A 19,152-nucleotide genomic window follows, 5' to 3' on the forward strand; every position below is an offset into this window, starting at 1 on the left:
AGGCCGTCATTGAAAATAAGAATTGGTTCTTAACTGACTTGCCTAGTTAAATAAAGGTAAATACATTAAAAAAATAACCACCTGAACAAAAACAGTAGATGAGAAATGAAGAGCTGAATATGAGGTGTGTCCGGAACTACACTATTTATACAACATTTTGCAACTCTATGAAACAACATGCAACACTTTTGAACAGGTTGAATTTACCTACCCCTTTTCCACTTCAGATTTTAGACCGTAAGAATGGCGAGATCGATGAGCTGAAGACCATGTACAGAGCCAAGCAGAAGGAATCGGAGGAGAGTGTGCGCAAGCTGGAGAAGAAAGGTGAGAGGTCGTGGGGTCATAGTGGGGGTCGAGCCTGGAGGCAGACTCAAGGGGATATTTACACCAGTGTGTCTCTGCACACTCAGAGTAAAACCCCAGTTTAAACGCAGTGTTACTGTTACAGGGGGAGACCCCACTGGTGTGGCCCGATGCTACCCAGCTGTGCTCCTTCTAACAGCACGTTTATGAGACTCTGATATTTCACACTTGTCATAAACAGATTCTTTAGTGACAGTGCATGTTGTACAGTACACTTCCAGCACAGAGCAATTTAGTTGCAGACGTTCTCTATACTCAGCTTTAACCCATTGACACTGGGAGATTGGAGATATTCTCAGTGCTGACATACAATATGAAACAACAATGACGAGGGATACAAAGCATGTGACTTTCACAGAACTTGGTTGAAGTAGTGTGAAAGAAACAAACGTTATTTATGTGTGTGTGCCTTACTGAGTTCTCTCTCTGTGTGTGTGTGTGTGTGTGTGTGTGTGTGTGTGTGTGTGTGTGTGTGTGTGTGTGTGTGTGTGGGCCTTGAGGCTGGGCCTTACTGAGTTCTCTCTCTGTGTGTGTGTTGTTTTTCCATCCACAGTTCAAAGCGTGGTGCGCGAGTCCCAGGTCATCCGTGAGAGCAAAGAGAAGCAGATCGGTGAGCTGAAGAAGATGTCAGATCAGTGCACCGACTCCCTGAAAAACGAGTGGGAGAAAAAGGTAAAGGAAAGTTGAAGGGCTGAAGTGGATTTCCAACCAGCCCTAGCCCCTAAGCACTCCTAAGCCTGAGGAAGGCTGCAATGGAAGGATTTGAAAGGGCGGAATCTGAGATGACCTCAACCAAGCCAGGCTCACTATAGAGCTGGGAAATCTTTATTCTAGACATTTCTATGTAGGCTCACTTGGCCATGCCTGTGTGTTTTTTTTACTGAAAAAATGATGTTAGGACTTCTTCTCTAAGTTGTCTTTTCAGTCCCACTAACTCTAGTTAACTAAGCTGCTCAATGAGATCTTAATGACATTTCCCCTTATCTGTTCAGGGTCACCAAGCATATGATAGTGAAATCCATAAGGGAAGCTCTGCTTAGATGTATGAGAAAAAGTAACTCTCCTGCCCTCTTAAGGATCTGCCCCTTTTTTTCAATTTTCACCTAAAATGATATACCCAAGTCTAACTGCCTGTAGCTCAGGACCTGAAGCAAGGATATGCATATTCTTGATACCACTTGAAAGGAAACACTTTGAAGTTTATGGAAATGTAAAATGAATGTATGAGAATATAACACATTAGATCTGGTAAAAGATAATACAAAGAAAAAAACATGCGTTTGAGAAGGGCCATAATGTATTATTCCTGCCCAGGCACAATTTATCCAATGAACCATTGTATTTCTGTTCAAAATGTTGTATCAAGGTCCGTGGGGCGACGCACAATTGGCCTAGCGTCGTCTGGGTTAGGGAGGGTTTGGCAGGTAGGGATATCCTTGTCTCATCGCGCTCCAGCGACTCCTGTGGCGGGCCGGGCGCAGTGCGCGCTAACCAAGGGGGGCGGGTGCACGGTGTTTCCTCCGACACATTGGTGCGGCTGGCTTCCGGGTTGGAGGCGCGCTGTGTTAAGAAGCAGTGCGGCTTGGTTGGGTTGTGCTTCGGAGGACGCATGGCTTTCGACCTTCGTCTCTCCCGAGCCCGTACGGGAGTTGTAGCGATGAGACAAGATAGTAACAACTAGCGATTGGATACCACGAAAATTGGGGAGAAAAGGGGGTAAAATTTTAATTAAAATAATTTAAAAAAAGAAATTGTTGTATCAAGACTGCCCAAATGTGCCAAATTGGTTTATTAATAACTTTTCAATTTCATAACTGTGTGCACTCCTCAAACAATAGCATGGTATTCTTTCACTGTAATAGCTACTGTAAATTGGACAGTGCAGATAGATGAACAATAATCTAAGCTTTCTGACAATATCAGATATGTCTATGTCCTGGGAAATGTTCTTGTTACTTACAACCTCATGCTAATCGCATTAGCCTATGTTAGCTCAACCGTCCTGTGTGTGGGACACCGATCCGTAGAGATCCTTAAGAGGTTTTAAAATAAGGTCTCTCGCCCCTGAATAAGGAGTGACTTGATATATCTATTGAGAGCGAGACAGAGCGACGCAGGGAGAGACAGAGCGACGCAGGGAGAGACAGACGCAGAGAGAGACAGACTCAGAGAGACAGAGCGACGCAGGGGGAGACAGACGCAGAGAGAGACAGACGCAGAGAGAGAGAGACGCAGAACAGGCCAGAGTTGGTACAGTAGAATGTCTATGATTGGACACCTGGGCCAGTGGAGGTAGCCATGGTACCACACGTAGTAGCTGTGATAGGCTGACTGATGCTGTGCTGTCCGTTGCCCCTCTTCCCCCCAGCTGCACGCGGCGGTGGCGGGCATGGAGCAAGAGAAGTTTGACCTGCAGAAGAAGCAAACAGAGAACATTCAGGCGCTGCTGGAGGACACCAACCAGAGGCTGGCCAAGATGGAGGCTGAGTATGGTGCCCAGACACAGGCTACCGTGAGTGGGGGAGATGGGGGGAGTTGGAGAAACACTGTTTCACCATCAGTAACACTTACTGTATACACCCTCTGTCTCATGTTTGAACACGCCCCCTCATAAAGTGTTTGCGGACAAACAGAGCTCACATGAAGGGTGAGGCGTCCTATCTTACAGCTGAAGTCTGAAGTTTACATACACTTACGTTGGAGTCATTTAAACTCGTTTTTCAACCACTCCACAAATTTCTTGTTAACAAACTATAGTTTTGGCAAGTCGGTTAGGACATCTACTTTGTACATGACACAGGTAATTTTTCCAACAATTGTTTACAGACAGTTTATTTCACTTATAATTCACTGTATCACAATTCCAGTGGGTCAGAAGTTTACATACACTAAGTTGACTGTGCCTTTAAACAGCTTGGAAATTTTTTAAAAATGATGTCATGGCTTTTAATAGGCTCATTGACATCATTTGAGTCAATAGGAGGTGTACCTGTGGATGTATTTCAAGGCCTTCCTTCAAACTCTGTCAAACTTTGTCAAACTTTGCTTGACATCATGGGAAAATCTTTTTAAAAATGTAGCCCTCCACAAGTCTGGTTCATCCTTGGGAGAAATTTCCAAACGCCTGAAGGTACCACGTTCATCTGTACAAACAATAGTATGCAAGTATAAACACCATGGGACCATGCAGCCATCATACCGCTCAGGAAGGAGACGCATTCTGTCTCCTAGAGATGAACGTACTTTGGTGCGAGAAGTGCAAATCAATCCCAGAACAACAGCAAAGGACCTTGTGAAGATTCTGGAGGAAACAGGTACAAAAGTATCTATATCCACAGTAAAAGAAGTCCTATATCGACATAACCTGAAAGGCCGCTCAGCAAGGAAGAAGCCACTGCTCCAAAACCGCCATAAAAAAAGCCAGACTACGGTTTGCAACTGCACATGGGGACAAAGATCGTACTTTTTGGAGAAATGTCCTCTGGTCTGATGAAACAAAAATAGAACTGTTTTGCCATAATGACCATTGTTATGTTAGGAGGAAAAAGGTGGAGGCTTGCAAGCCGAAGAACACCATCCCAACCGCGAAGCATGTTGGTGGCAGAATCATGTTGTGGGGGTGCTTTGCTGCAGGAGGGACTGGTGCACTTCACAAAATAGATGCCATCATGAGAAAGGAAAGTTATATGGATATATTGAAGCAACATCTCAAGACATCAGTCAGGAAATTAAAGCTTGGTCGCAAAGGTGTCTTCCAAATGGACAATGACCCCAAGCATACTTCCAAAGTTGTGGCAAATGGCTTAAGGACAACAAAGTCAAGGTATTAAATTGGCCATCACAAAGCCCTGACCTCAATCCTATTAACAATTTGTAGGTTGAACTGAAAAAGCATGTACGAGCAAGGAGTCCTACAAACCAGACTCAGTTACACCAGCTCTGTCAGGAGGAATCGGCCAAAATTCACCCAATTTATTATGGGAAGCTTGTGGAAGGCTACCCGAAACGTTTGACCCAAGTTCAACAATTCAAAGGCAATACTACCAAATACTAATTGAGTGTATGTAAACTTCTGACCCACTGGGAATGTGATGAAAGAAATAAAATCTGAAATAAATCATTCTCTCTACTATTATTCTGACATTTTACATTCTTAAAATGAGGTGATAATCCTAACTGACCTAAAACAGGGACTTTTTACTGGGATTAAATGTCAGGAATTCTGAAAATCTGAGTTTAAATGTATTTGGCTAAGGTGTATGTAAACTTCTGACTTCAACTGTACCTTCCACCTTGTAAAAGTTTCTCTGCCTTTGCATCTGTGTCCTGGGACCGAATCAATCAAGTTCAATCAATCAATCAAGTTTATTTTATATAGCCCTTCGTACATCAGCTAATATCTCGAAGTGCTGTACAGAAACCCAGCCTAAAACCCCAAACAGCTAGTAATGCAGGTGTAGAAGCACGGTGGCTAGGAAAAACTCCCTAGAAAGGCCAAAACCTAGGAAGAAACCTAGAGAGGAACCAGGCTATGAGGGGTGGCCAGTCCTCTTCTGGCTGTGCCGGGTGGAGATTATAACAGAACTATGCCAAGATGTTCAAAAATTTTCATAAGTGACAAGCATGGTCAAATAATCATGAATAATTTTCAGTTGGCTTTTCATAGCCGATCATTAAGAGTTGAAAAACAACAGGTCTGGGACAGGTGGCGGTTCCATAACCGCAGGCAGAACAGTTGAAACAGTAATAGCAGCAAGGCCAGGCGGACTGGGGACAGCAAGGAGTCACCACGCCCGGTAGTCCCGACGTATGGTCCTAGGGCTCAGGTCCTCCGAGAGAAAGAAAGAGAGAAGGAGAAAATTAGAGAGAGCCAAGATTTTCAAAATGTTCATAAATGACAAGCATGGTCAAATAATAATCAGCAATAAATCTGTTGGCTTTTCATAGCCAATCATTAAGAGTTGAAAACAGCAGGTCTGGGACAGGTAGGGGTTCCGTAACCGCAGGCAGAACAGTTGAAACTGGAATAGCAGCAAGGCCAGGCGGACTGGGGACAGCAAGGAGTCATCATGCCCGGTAGTCCTGACGTATGGTCCTAGGGCTCAGGTTCTCAGAGAGAGAGAAAGAAAGAGAGAAGGAGAGAATTAGAGAGAACATACTTAAATTCACACAGGACACTGGATAAGACAGGAGAAGTACTCCAGGTATAACCAACTGACCCTAGCCCCCCGACACAAACTACTGCAGCATAAATACTGGAGGCTGAGACAGGAGCGGTCAGGAGACACTGTGGCCCCATCCGAAGATACCCCCGGACAGGGCCAAACAGGAAGGATATAACCCCACCCACTTTGCCAAAGCACAGCCCCCGCACCACTAGAGGGATATCTTCAACCACCAACTTACAATCCTGAGACAAGGCCGAGTATAGCCAACAAAGATCTCCACCACAGCACAAACCAAGGGGGGGCGCCAACCCAGACAGGAAGATCACGTTAGTAACTCAACCCACTCAAGTGACGCACCCCTCCTAGGGACGGCATGAAAGAGCACCAGTAAGCCAGTGACTCAGCCCCTGTAATAGGGTTAGAGGCAGAGAATCCCAGTGGAGAGAGGGGAACCGGCCAGGCAGAGACAGCAAGGGCGGTTTGTTGCTCCAGAGCCTTACCGTTCACCTTCACACTCCTGGGCCAGACTACACTCAATCATATGACCTACTGAAGAGATAAGTCTTCAGTAAAGACTTAAAGGTTGAGACCGAGTCTGCGTCTCTCACATGGGTAGGCAGACTGTTCCATAACATCTAACCTGAGAGTGTTGCTTTGTGTGTGTGTGTGTGTGTGTGTGTGTGTGTGTGTGTGTGTGTGTGTGTGTGTGTGTGTGTGTGTGTGTGTGTGTGTGTGTGTGTGTGTGTGTGTGTGAGCGAGAGAACGGCTTCATTCCACAACAAGGTGGGACAAGGACCTAAGGTGGGACAAAGTAGGGGTGGGGGATTAGGTATGGATGATCAGCAACAGGGGCCATTCAGACACAGTACAGTACTTCATGAATTTAGCTTCTCTTATGACATTCAGCAGCTTTCACAATTAACGTGTACATACACGCACACACACACACACACACACACTTTCTCTCACTTTTGCTCTCACACACACATTCTCTATCTCCCTCTCTCACACGCAGATATTTGCATTCAATAGCTTTCACAGGTAATGTGTACTCCTACCCATACACACACACTTTCTTTTTTTCACTCTATCACACACACACACACACACGTGCGCTCCCACTTGCAGTGAGATAGTCTGTCAGCAGGATGGAATTTAAGAAGCATCAAAAGCGGGCCGTGCGAGGCTGGGTAAGACCCTTCTTTAATAACTAAACACAGGCTATAGCCAGGTGAGGCCCGCAACATGAAAGGGCCCTCTCACTGGAAATGAGGTGCTCTACCCCTGTTAGTTTAGGCTGACCTCCACACAGAGGTACACATGCACGGGTGTGCACATACACACACACACACACCCCTGTTCTCTTCATAAGAAATGTCAGCTGAGGTGAGGTAGCTCTGAACTCCCCCTCTCTATTTGATGTCTCAGTATCGAAGCCCTCTGAAATATGTTGTTTGTCTTTCATCATGCAACCGTGTGCAGTGTTTTTGGTGCTTGCCAAAAAACAAAAGGTAAAGTGAAGTTTATCAAAGCTATCTGACAGAGTGAGAGTTTCAACATATGACACACACATTTTCACGTAGGCTTCTTACCCAAAGAAAGGTGTTTTGACACCTGTAATTGTTTTTGGAACTTGTCTGGTGTCTAGAACAGTTCAGGTAGAGCAGCTGCTAGTGTGTATGTCAACATGAAGACAAGATGAAATATGACTGAAATCTCTTTGTTTGTGCTTGTCTGTGTGCATCAACGGAGACAAAGAGAACAGAGCATGTCCCTGACAGGCCACTGCAGTATTCCTGTACCATAACAGCATCTTTAGCTGCATCACACACACCCACAGGTGGCATACAAGCACTCCAAGTCTTCTGCTGCTGTGTAATATGTGGGAATATGTTTAAGTCTTCTACTGGTGTGTAATATGTGGGAATTTGTTTAAGTCTTGTACTGGTGTGTAATATGTGGGAATTTGTTTAAGTCTTCTACTGGTGTGTAATATGTGGGAATATGTTTAAGTCTTCTACTGGTGTGTAATATGTGGGAATATGTTTAAGTGAGACCGCCTCTTTAACTGGCATTGGTAGGTCATCCATCACTGAATATTGAATCTGTTACATTATATTACGCAACTTCTCTTTGATAAATATTTTGGGCACCAAATTAATTTTTTTATCACTTTAAAGAAGACCCATTTTATCCTAGTTAAATCTATGAAGGACACAGGAGAGCGAAGCTAATATGTAGCCTATTACTACACACTTGTCACTTTGTGTCTGTCTCTCTGAAGGAGCCCATTAGTGGAGTTCAGTGCTGGTAATGTAACGTGCTGCTAACACCTGGTGCTCAGGGGAGTGCGCCACACACACACACACACACACACACACACACACACACACACACACACACACACACACACACACACACACACACACACACACACACACACACACACACACACACACACACACACACACACACACACTCTCCGTCTCATCCCATGCCAGGGCGTTAAGTGTCAGCACACGTCCTGGCTCAGTCCTCCTTCGTTCCCCCTTCATTTTTTTAAGGCACTCTTGTTGGCCGCTTGCAGACAATTTACAAAGGACCCCTCTCATGGGGCCTGACGGCGCTGGCCGTCCCTCTCTGTCCCAAAAACACACAGAGCTCTCCTATCTCAGCCAGCTCTCATCGGTTAGAGAGGACTGCACACTCCCCATCCAGCCACTTTGTCATCACTTGTATCAACCTGCGAATGCGCTGCATTCCAAACTGTCACACAGAGAGTAGGTGGTTGAATCAACTGTTTTTATTAGGACACTAGTAGAAGCATCACCCAGCTAGCACATTTGGTTCCTTAGAAGTTGTGGGAACGTACGTTTTTGGTGTCCCATTGGTACTGGTAACGAAGCAATCAGTTTCCTGACCGGTAAAATGGAAAGTTTTTAAACGTTCTGAGAATCGAAGTGAAAATGTAGCCTGTTCTGGGAACGTACATTTTTTATTTTTTGTTGTAGTGAGGTTCTGAAAACATTTTACTATGGTTTCCTGAAAGTTTTCCTGGGAGGTTTTATTAACCTTCTGACAATGGAAATTATAGGTTATTTGGAGTTTTTTTTAATAACTTTCACTGAAAGTTTCATTAAGACTTTTATGAACACTACTAGCTTAGTTTGGGTTAACTTTTTTTAAACTCCAAGCACAGAAAGGATACATGAACATTTTCTGAGGCAATAGTTATGCAAATTAGTCGTGCAAATACATTTATTTTTTATTGTGGCACGGCATCAGTGAGATTCAAACCTATGATCTTCTGTTCTCTATCTATAGAATTAGTCCACTGCGCCACCAGGAAAGAGAGCTAGCATGCCATGTTTTCTTAACTCTAACAAAGCTGTTCATTTTAGTATATTCAAACAGACCCCATTTCAAAGTCAACATTCAGGTCAACATTCGCAGGGCCGGACAAATTACCAGGACGTGTACTCAGAGCATGCTGGCAAGTGTCTTCACTGACATTTTCAACCTGTCCCTGACCGAGTCTGTAATACCTACGTTTCAAGCAGACCACCATAGTCCCTGTGCCCAAGAGCGCCATGGTAACCTACCTAAATGACTACTGCCCCGTAGCACTCATGTCTGTAGCTATGAAGTGTTTTGAAAGGCTGGTCATGGCTCACATCAACACCATTATCCCAGAAACCCTAGATCCACTCCAATTTGCATACCGCCCCAACAGATCCAGAGATGACGCAATCTCTATTGAACTCAACACTGCCCTTTCCCAACTGGACAAAAGGAAACCCTACGTGAGAATATGGTTCGTTGACTACAGTTCAGCGTTCAACACCATAGTGCCCTCAAAGCTCATCTCTAAGCTAAGGACCCTGGGACAAAACACCTCCCTCTGCATCTGGATCCTGGACTTCCTGACGGACCACCTCCAGGTGGTTAAGGTAGGCAACAACACATCTGCTATGCTGATCCTCAACATGGGGCCCCTCAGGGGTGCGTGCTTAGACCCCTCCTGTACTCCCTCTTCACCCACACGACTTCGTGGCCACGCACGACTCCAACACCATCATTAAGTTTGCAGATGACACAAGTGTGGTAGCCCTGATCACCGACAACGATGAGCCAGCCTACATGGAGGAGGTCAGAGACCTAGTAACCACTCCCTCAACGTGATCAAGCCAAAGGATCTGATTGTGGACTACAGGAAAAGGAGGGCCGAGCACTCCCCCATTCTCATCGACGGGGCTGTAGTGGAGCAGGGCAAGAGCTTCAAGTTCCTTGGTGTCCACATCACCGACAAACTATCCGTGGTCCAAACACACCAAGACAGTCGTGAAGAGGGCATGACAACGCCTATTCCCCCTCAGTAGACTGAAAAGATATGGCATGGGTCCTCAGATCCTCAAAGATATACAGCTGCACCATCGAGTGCATGTTGACTGGTTGCATCACTGCCTGTTAGGCAACTGCTCGGCGTCCGACCTCAAGGCGCAGCTATCCTGCACCATTCCCAGAACGTTGTGGGATGGTTGTATGCAAAACAACAATAGGACCACCACACTCTCACCAAGCTCTAAGAAACAAATGGTTCTCAGAACGTTATGTGCTAGCTGGGCAGTCACAATCAGCTGGGTCATGGTCATTAATCACCAAACAGAAGAAAACAGGGAGGGACTACGTGGACATTTTTGTTTTCCTATGATGTATCCTAATGAACACGCCCCTGGACTTTGTTTGATCACCCTCGATTGAGTTTTGAATGAGGGTGTCTGTATGATTGGTAATCTGGAGCGGTTGTCTGGTTTATGAAGAATGGGATTAGATGATTTGGTGGGATTACGTAGGCCAAGAGCAATGAGCTCAACTTCTGTCTGCCCTTTAAACTTGTATTGTGAGGAGGCAGAACTAGGCAGAGCAGGAGAAAGCGAAAGAAACAGCAGCTTGGGGAGAGAGAAAAACGCTTTTGGGAACAAGAGAGAAGATGTTTTCATAGGCAGGCGGAACAGTTGACTTTTTGAAGTCTATTTCTTTAACTTTCTCTTTGAGACTTTGCAGAGGGAACGAAGAGACTACAGATTCATCAGATGTGTCTTTTAAAACAGTCCCACCTGATAGGATCTATCCCTGGTGCACTGAGGACTTTGATGTCTGCTTAGCTGAGAGTTGGAGAATCTGGTTGCTGAGAAACAGTCGGTTCAGGCTGACTAGAATTGAGCATGAGTTCAGTTGGGTAAACTGTGCTGTGGTGCTGGGATAGTGGGTTTCAGGCCAGAGAAGGCTGGTGGGAGGAGCTTCAGGTGGGCAGGCTCATTGTAATGACTAGAATGGAATCAATGGAACAAAGTCAACCGTGATTTCCATATGTTTGATACCGTTCCATGTATTCTATTCCAATCTTTACAATGAGCCCGTCCTCCAATGGCTCCTCCCACCAGCCTCTTCTGATACTGGTAAATGGGTTTGGATTGATGAGCCACTCATGCTGTAGAACAGTGGGGGTGAAACAGAGTTGTACTGGTTTGCTATCTTAATTTGATCACTGTTGTCGCAGAGAATTTTCCTACTCAGCAGGAAATGCAAATGGTAGTGTATTCAAGGTTCAAATGGCTTCTAACGTTTCTGATTTCCACTTCAAAATGTCAGCCTTGATTTGCCCTAATGAAAAGTGTAATAATTGCAGTATTGTTTTCCTGCTGTGAGAAGGAGGGTCCTATTAAGATAGTGCATCTGTAACAGAATTGTTCATCTTGATGGTGGTCAATGATGTCCATGCTGTCTCATGATGATGGTCCTCTCCCACTGTATAGGAGCAGACAGTGATGTTCATGCTGTCTCATGCTGATGGTCCTCTCCCACTGTATAGGAGCAGACATTGATGTTCATGCTGTCTCATGCTGATGATCCTCTCCCACTGTATAGGAGCAGACAGTGATGTTCATGCTGTCTCATGCTGATGGTCCTCTCCCACTGTATAGGAGCAGACAGTGATGTTCATGCTGTCTCATGCTGATGGTCCTCTCCCACTGTATAGGAGCAGACAGTGATGTTCATGCTGTCTCATGCTGATGGTCCTCTCCCACTGTATAGGAGCAGACAGTGATGTTCATGCTGTCTCATGATGATGATCCTCTCCCACTGTATAGGAGCAGACAGTGATGTTCATGCTGTCTCATGCTGATGGTCCTCTCCCACTGTATAGGAGCAGACAGTGATGTTCATGCTGTCTCATGCTGATGGTCCTCTCCCACTGTATAGGAGCAGACAGTGATGTTCATGCTGTCTCATGCTGATGGTCCTCTCCCACTGTATAGGACCAGACAGTGATGTTCATGCTGTCTCATGCTGATGGTCCTCTCCCACTGTATAGGAGTGGACAGTGATGTTCATGCTGTCTCATGCTGATGGTCCTCTCCCACTGTATAGGAGCAGACAGTGATGTTCATGCTGATGGTCCTCTCCCACTGTATAGGAGCAGACAGTGATGTTCATGCTGTCTCATGCTGATGGTCCTCTCCCACTGTATAGGAGCAGACAGTGATGTTCATGCTGTCTCATGCTGATGGTCCTCTCCCACTGTAGAGGAGCAGACAGTGATGTTCATGCTGTCTCATGCTGATGGTCCTCTCCCACTGTATAGGAGCAGACAGTGATGTTCATGCTGTCTCATGCTGATGGTCCTCTCCCACTGTATAGGAGTGGACAGTGATGTTCATGCTGTCTCATGCTGATGGTCCTCTCCCACTGTATAGGAGCAGACAGTGCAGGAGCTGGAGCTGCGTGTGAAGCAGCTGTCAGTGGAGGTGGAGAACGGTAACGTGCTGAGGCAGAAGGTGACCCAGGAGAAGGGCCAGCTGGAGATCCACATCGCCACCATCAGCTCTGAGCTTCAGGAGGCCAACCGACGGTGAGGAGGAAACCACACACCACGGTCACCCACATCCACCCACTCACTGTTCTCTTCCCAAACCTTACATGAAAAGAAGGAATAGTCTCACCCCAAAATACACAGACAGCCCCCAACTCATTTACCGACCCAATCCGACACTGAGTTCCCCAGTCTAAGCCCCAGCTCCAGCCTCTGTTTGAGCCAAGCAGTAGGCCCTTACAGTAGTGAGTGGTGCTGACTGTGTGTATGTCTGTATTGAGTATGTCTGTGTTGTGTTGTCCAGGAGGGTGTATGCAAAACAACAACCATAGGACCACCACACTCTCACCAAGCTCTAAGAAACAAATGGTTGTCAGAACGTTGAGTATGTCTGTGTTGTGTTGTCCAGGAGGGTGTCTCTGTTGAGGGAGAAGGAGCAGCAGAGTGAGCAACATGAAGACACACTGCAGAAGCTCCAGACCAAACATGAGACTGACATCAGCCACTTCCAACAGGAACACACACTCTCCGCTGCTAAGGTAGCCAACGGCAGGTGCTACTAAACTACTGTAGAACACTACTGCACTGCGACAGTATCTTTGCGCAACATGGTACGCAGCAACATCTGGATGTGTGTGCAAAACAAGTTCAACATTCACATTCTGCTACCATTTCTGTCTAGCCGTCTGCGCATACAAATTGATGCATACGTTCAATAAATCTAACGTATGCATCACACAGAACTCACCGCGACTGCCTCTGCAATGCAGTGCTGCAAGGCAACACAGTGTTCCATTGGAAATGAATGTACTTCTGGTGTACCAAAATGGAATGACGCTGTCGGTGTGATCGAGGCGTAAGATACCCAACCAAATTAGTATAGAAAAACTAGATGCTACACCACTGCATTACCTGATGCTACACCACTGCATTACCTGATGCTACACCACTGCATTACCTGATGCTACACCACTGCATTACCTGATGCTACACCACTGCATTACCTGATGCTACACCACTGCATTACCTGATGCTACACCACTGCATTATCTGATGCTACACCACTGCATTACCTGATGCTACACCACTGCATTACCTGATGCTATACCACTGCATTACCTGATGCTACACCACTGCATTACCCGATGCTACACCACTGCATTACCCGATGCTACACACTGCATTACCCGATGCTACACCACTGCATTACCCGATGCTACACCACTGCATTACCCGATGCTGCACCACTGCATTACCCGATGCTGCACCACTGCATTACCCGATGCTACACCACTGCATTACCCGATGCTGCACCACTGCATTACCCGATGCCGCACCACTGCATTACCCGATGCTGCACCACTGCATTACCCGATGCTACACCACTGCATTACCCGCTGCTACACCACTGCATTACCTGATGCTACACCACTGCATTACCTGATGCTGCACCACTGCATTACCCGATGCTGCACCACTGCATTACCCGATGCTGCACCACTGCATTACCCGATGCTACACCACTGCATTACCCGATGCTACACACTGCATTACCCGCTGCTACACCACTGCATTACCTGATGCTACACCACTGCATTACCCGCTGCTACACCACTGCATTACCTGATGCTACACCACTGCATAACCTGATGCTACAACACTGCATTACCTGACATTACACCACTGCATTACCTGATGCTACCTGATGCTACACCACTGCATTACCTGATGCTACACCACTGAAAGAACTATTAGCTAGACTGGTCACACGCAATTCAATTCAAGGGGTTTTATTGGCATGGGAAACATATATGTTAACATTGCCAATGCAAGTGAAGTAGATAATATACCAAAGTGAAATGAACAATAAAAATGAACAGTAAACATCACACTCACACACGTTCCACGTTCTCTCAAAGATGTTGTAGAATGCTTAGATATATCTTCATGCTATATATACTATGTATGACTTATCTTCAACTGAAGCCTTGACAGCATTTATATCCCCCTGCTGCTGAGTAATATGGTTGTGTTAGATAAGACTCCTGTTGTTATCCTCGCTCTCTTTCTCTCTCTATTTGACCTTTTAGTCATTTAGCAGACACTCTTATCCAGAGCGACAGGAGCAATTAGGGTTAAGTGCATTGCTCAAGGGCATATCGACAGATATTTCACCTGTAGGCTCAGGGATTCGACCCAGCAACCTTTTGGTTAATGGTCCAATGTTCTTAACTTTACCACCTGCCTCTCTCTTTCTCTCCATCCCTCCGTCTCTCCGTCTCTCTCAGGCCTCTGATGTGATTGAGGACCTGGAACAGACTGTGGCTCAGCTCAGACAGCAGCTACAGGACAGTGAGCACAGGAGACTGAAACAACTCAGGGTAAAGTGTGTGTGTGTGTGTGTGTGTGTGTGTGTGTGTGTGTGTGTGTGTGTGTGTGTGTGTGTGTGTGTGTGTGTGTGTGTGTGTGTGTGAGAGAGAACGGCTTCATTCCACAACAACTGGAAGAAGTACAAAAGACTATACAGATGTGTGTCCAGAGGCCCATAACCCTCCAGATCCTCTGCTGGATAGATTTTCAAGCAGAAGGATGTTTTGTTTGAATGGGAATAATGGGAAAAAAACATCTCACGTAAAAATAACTTGTTGTGTTTCTTTGTAGTTCTGTATGAATTTTTCAGACCTCCTGACTTGTGTTTTCCAGGACACAGAGAATAAACTTCAACAAGAGAAAGCAGATCTGCAGAACCACTGTGAGAAAAAGGTACAATCTCTATCAATAGTTACCCGCGCATCAAATCAATGTAGTTACCCTCATGTCAAATCAATAATCAATTCTTGTGTCAATACAATACTCTCATATCAAATTGAGATTATATGGCTGACCTCTTATTTAGTGTATTGGCTCTAAATAAACAAAGGAAGACTGTCTCACTTTGTCTTAATGAGGAGCGTCCTTTCCTCTGAGTCTTACTCTACATAACTATGTAGGCCTACCGTGCCTAAAGTCAACTCTGTGAAACCTAAAGCCTGATCATAATTACATTCTACCTGCCTTTCCAGACTGACTGTGGTTCAATGGGAGAGATAAAAGCCTGGGACCCACATGGTCCTGGCTAGATCCCCTTCTACCCTTTGATATGTTATGTCCTGCCTGTAAACTCAAAGCTGTGATTAACAGGTCAGACTACTGCTGGTCACAGGGTCCACAGGGCTCAGTGGCTGTGGGGAGGAAGGGTGGAGTGGAAAGGGGAGGGGCATTCGGAGGAGTGAGGGTTTGACATTTAGGGGAGATGGTGGTTCAAATCAAATGAAATCACATTTTATTGGTCACATATTTAGCAGATGTTTTTGCGGGTGTAAGGGGGAGAGCTGGGGTGATGGCCTGAAGTTGCCCAATTTAAGGCCATAGGGGACGGGAGATGAAGTCTTGTCCGTCCGAAAAGCCATGCTCAGTCGCCCCAGCTAAATCCAGCAAGGACCTTAATTGCTGCCAGACAGCAATGGCAGCGACCCCTCTCTCTTTCAAGCCTCCCTTCAAAGCCAATGTGTTGTCATAAAAAATCCCCCCATCTAATGAGTTGGTCCAGGCCAGGCCAGAGTCAGGTGGGTGAAGATCAGGGTTAAGATGCAGGTCCACACACCTGGTTCGTCTTCAAAGTAAAGCCTCCATGTTGAAGGGCATAGCAGTCAGTCATAAAGAGGGGTTGGGGGGGTAACAGGGCTGTATGTTTCAGGTCAGGCACCTCTGCATTGGGGGACTGATACACCTGCAAGCTAGCTAGCTACCAGGTCTGGATCTCTGTTAGCAGGGTCATGGTGAGGGTCAATGCCATTTCACCTTCTGTTTAATCTTTGTGTGACTGAAGTAAGTTGTTAGTTGAAAAAATTTGTTAAATAGCTGCATCAAATGTTTTGAGTGCACAGCCTTTCTCCAGCTCCCAGTAAACTTGATGAAAGAATCTGTCTGTCTGTACATTCTTAAAGGCCTATCAGGAGATGGGCCCAGATGGCAGCTTGATGATGGGTGGAGATAAGAGGTCAGGGAGAGGCAACCCCAGGGCCCAGGTGGATAAGGTCATGGAAAGGGGGGCTTGCTGAGTGATGGACCTGCTGTCATAGTGTCTGTCTCTGTTTCTACCCCTCACTCTCTCTCTCACGCTGTCTCTCACTCACACAATCACACAGGTGCGTGCCCTACACAACGAGGCGGAGAGAGAGAGAGAAGAGGCCAAGAAGAAGATCTCCAAACTTGAAGAGTCACTGAAGTGAGTAGCAAAACACTGTAAATTAAATGTCTGTTTTCTTCTTTCATTTCATCACTACTTGGGGACTTGCCATTCAGTTTGGTTCAGAACACATCAGAAACATGGGATTTGTTCACACACATCACCAACCCACAAACCCACAAATCCAGCATATGAAAAATGTCTCACAACGAGCCAACACAGGCTTCCATCCATGCAATTATACAATGATACAATCCCCCCAAAGTCACTGATTTAGAAAAATGCTTAAGCACTCAGACATTGGTAAGTGCTAGTTACAGGGCCCGGGATACAGCTATAATTTGCAGAGCTCACCCCTGTGCAGTAATTGAAAACTGCAGTGGATATTTGAAGCTATATGAAATGTTGTCACTTTTAGTCTCTCCATATGTGCCTGTCTGACACATGCTGAAACATAGGAACCTCCATAGAGAGTTCTCATATCTGTGCTGTGCAGCGTCCCCAGTTGTGGGGCAGTGCCGAATTCCGTATTGTTGTACACCTCTCCTGTCTCAGATCTACAATGGCCGTGTCCGAATACCCATACTAGCGTATTAAACTGCATACTATATACTTATCGTTGCATACTATTTAGCACGCACCGTTTAGTAAAAAGTATTTTTCAAAATTCAACCAGCCTGATAATAGATCATTTCCAATTCCATGAATTTATCTTAACGCAGAATAGAGTAGGAATGGAGTTATAGGCCTACTCAGGCTGGTTATAGGCATACTATCACATTTGACCTACACTGAGTGTACCAAACATTAAGAACACCTTCCTAATATTGAGTTGCACCCCTCTCTTTTGCCCTCAGAACAGCCTCAATTCATCGGGGAATGGACACTACAAGGTGTTGAAAGTGTTTCACAGGTGTTCTTAATGTTTTGTATACTGTGTATAATGTAGTAGATCCATACAGCCCATCTATCCTATTTACAAAGAACTGAAGACAGAAACTGATAAATTGGGAACAGCAGGACAGCAACATAATGAACTAAAGCACTGTTCATTGGGAACGAGATCAGAATGACTGCTAAGGCTTGATCCATAAATTAAATAGGTAGCCTACAAAACCATACTTGATTTTCAAAAATTCACATAGTATAAAACATAATATTTTCACATACTGAGAATGTGTCATGCGCGATTGCATTATTTCCTGCTTTTGGTTGATTTAGGTAGCGCATTTCCCATATCTAAATGATCAGCTGTTGTCAAAGCCAAAATTAGTATGGCATCTGGGCATTTAAAGTATACTCGATTTCTGCAATGTTGCATACTATTATACAAAAGAAATGTGCATACTCAAACAGCCTACTATTTAGGATGCAAGTATGTTGAATACGGCCAGTGTGTCCTCCAGATGTGTAGTTAGCAGGGGTTAATAGCTGAATCCGGGATCACTGAGGCCGCATTGGAAGACAAGGAAGTGTCTTCCAGTGTCACCCACCCTGCGATCCTTCCCACCTATGATGTCATTGGTTTTGTTTGATTACTTGTCTGTTAGCTGTAGCCTGTGAGATTCCACACCGCTACTTTTCTATCCTCACTTCATACTGCATCGTTTGTAGTCATCACGTCGAATGCCCAGAATTGGCAAGTCTGTTAACGAGCAGGTGACCTCATCTGTGACAAGGGGCTGTGGGAGGAGCCAGGGCTTTGGCTTCGTTCCAATACTCTAACATGGCCTCATTTCCTGAATCATTTTACTTGAGACCATTGGTCATTGATCTAAAATCTTTGAATGGTCAAAAATCTTATAATGTCTAACCAAATATGGGCTTTTCCTTTACTGCCTTCTACTACACTATTCCAGCTACAATCACATCTCATCCCCCATGCACCCCTCCCATCTCATCCCCCCTCCATCCCTCCCTTCCTCTTTCCATTCTTCATACATTTCTCCCTCTCTCCATCCCTCCCACCAGATGTTTGGCTGACTGAGCTCCTCCTATCAGGCGTTACCTCCTCTCCTCCTCTTCTTTTCTCAGTCTGCTATCGTTCCATTACAGTAGAGTACAGTCAGAGCACTGCTGACAGGCTAGGCAGGGCCAGGTCTAATCCAGGGCCTCCTAATGCTGCATGCATTCCTCACTCTAATTAATACCATACATTACCTCATTATCGGCTCATACACAGATTACACTTCCTCTAATGAAAGTAGAATGTGTTCTGCACAATTAAAAGCTCACACAATCTAAACTCACTCAATCCTAACGGCCCGGAACGCAGCCCCAATCCCAGTTCTAGCCTCAGCTCCTGCCCCAGACCAAGTCTCAGCCCTAACCTCAGCCCACCAGTTTCCTAATGGCCCCGGAACACAGCCCTGCCCCAGATCCAGTCAAGCCTGTTTACCGTACTCTACTCTCAACTAGGGCTGTGGCCATCATGACATTTTTTTTCAGCCAGTGATTGTCAAGCAAATAACTGCTGGTCTCCCGGTAAATGACCATTAATTAACATAAACACGTTT

General features: G+C 45.5%; 1 protein-coding gene across 2 annotated transcripts in view; it reads left to right on the forward strand.

Moving 5' to 3' along the window:
* The window catches only part of cep112 (centrosomal protein 112), a 57,820-nt gene extending 38,901 nt beyond the window's left edge, over positions 1-18,919 (forward strand). The window contains exons 10-17 of one of the 2 annotated variants that reach the window (XM_055884318.1): positions 228-327; positions 920-1,038; positions 2,735-2,878; positions 12,293-12,447; positions 12,818-12,947; positions 14,697-14,789; positions 15,112-15,171; positions 16,596-18,919. In XM_055884318.1, coding sequence (XP_055740293.1) covers positions 228-327; positions 920-1,038; positions 2,735-2,878; positions 12,293-12,447; positions 12,818-12,947; positions 14,697-14,789; positions 15,112-15,171; positions 16,596-16,679 — 885 coding nt within the window. In that variant the 3' untranslated portion in view covers positions 16,680-18,919. Of the gene's footprint in view, positions 1-227; positions 328-919; positions 1,039-2,734; positions 2,879-12,292; positions 12,448-12,817; positions 12,948-14,696; positions 14,790-15,111; positions 15,172-16,595 lie in introns of those variants that run through there. The other variant, XM_055884326.1, reaches the window with a different exon arrangement.
* Positions 18,920-19,152: the final 233 nt, after the last annotated feature.

The sequence above is a fragment of the Salvelinus fontinalis genome, chromosome 2 (genome assembly GCF_029448725.1).
Source record: "Salvelinus fontinalis isolate EN_2023a chromosome 2, ASM2944872v1, whole genome shotgun sequence".
Taxonomy (NCBI): domain Eukaryota; kingdom Metazoa; phylum Chordata; class Actinopteri; order Salmoniformes; family Salmonidae; genus Salvelinus; species Salvelinus fontinalis.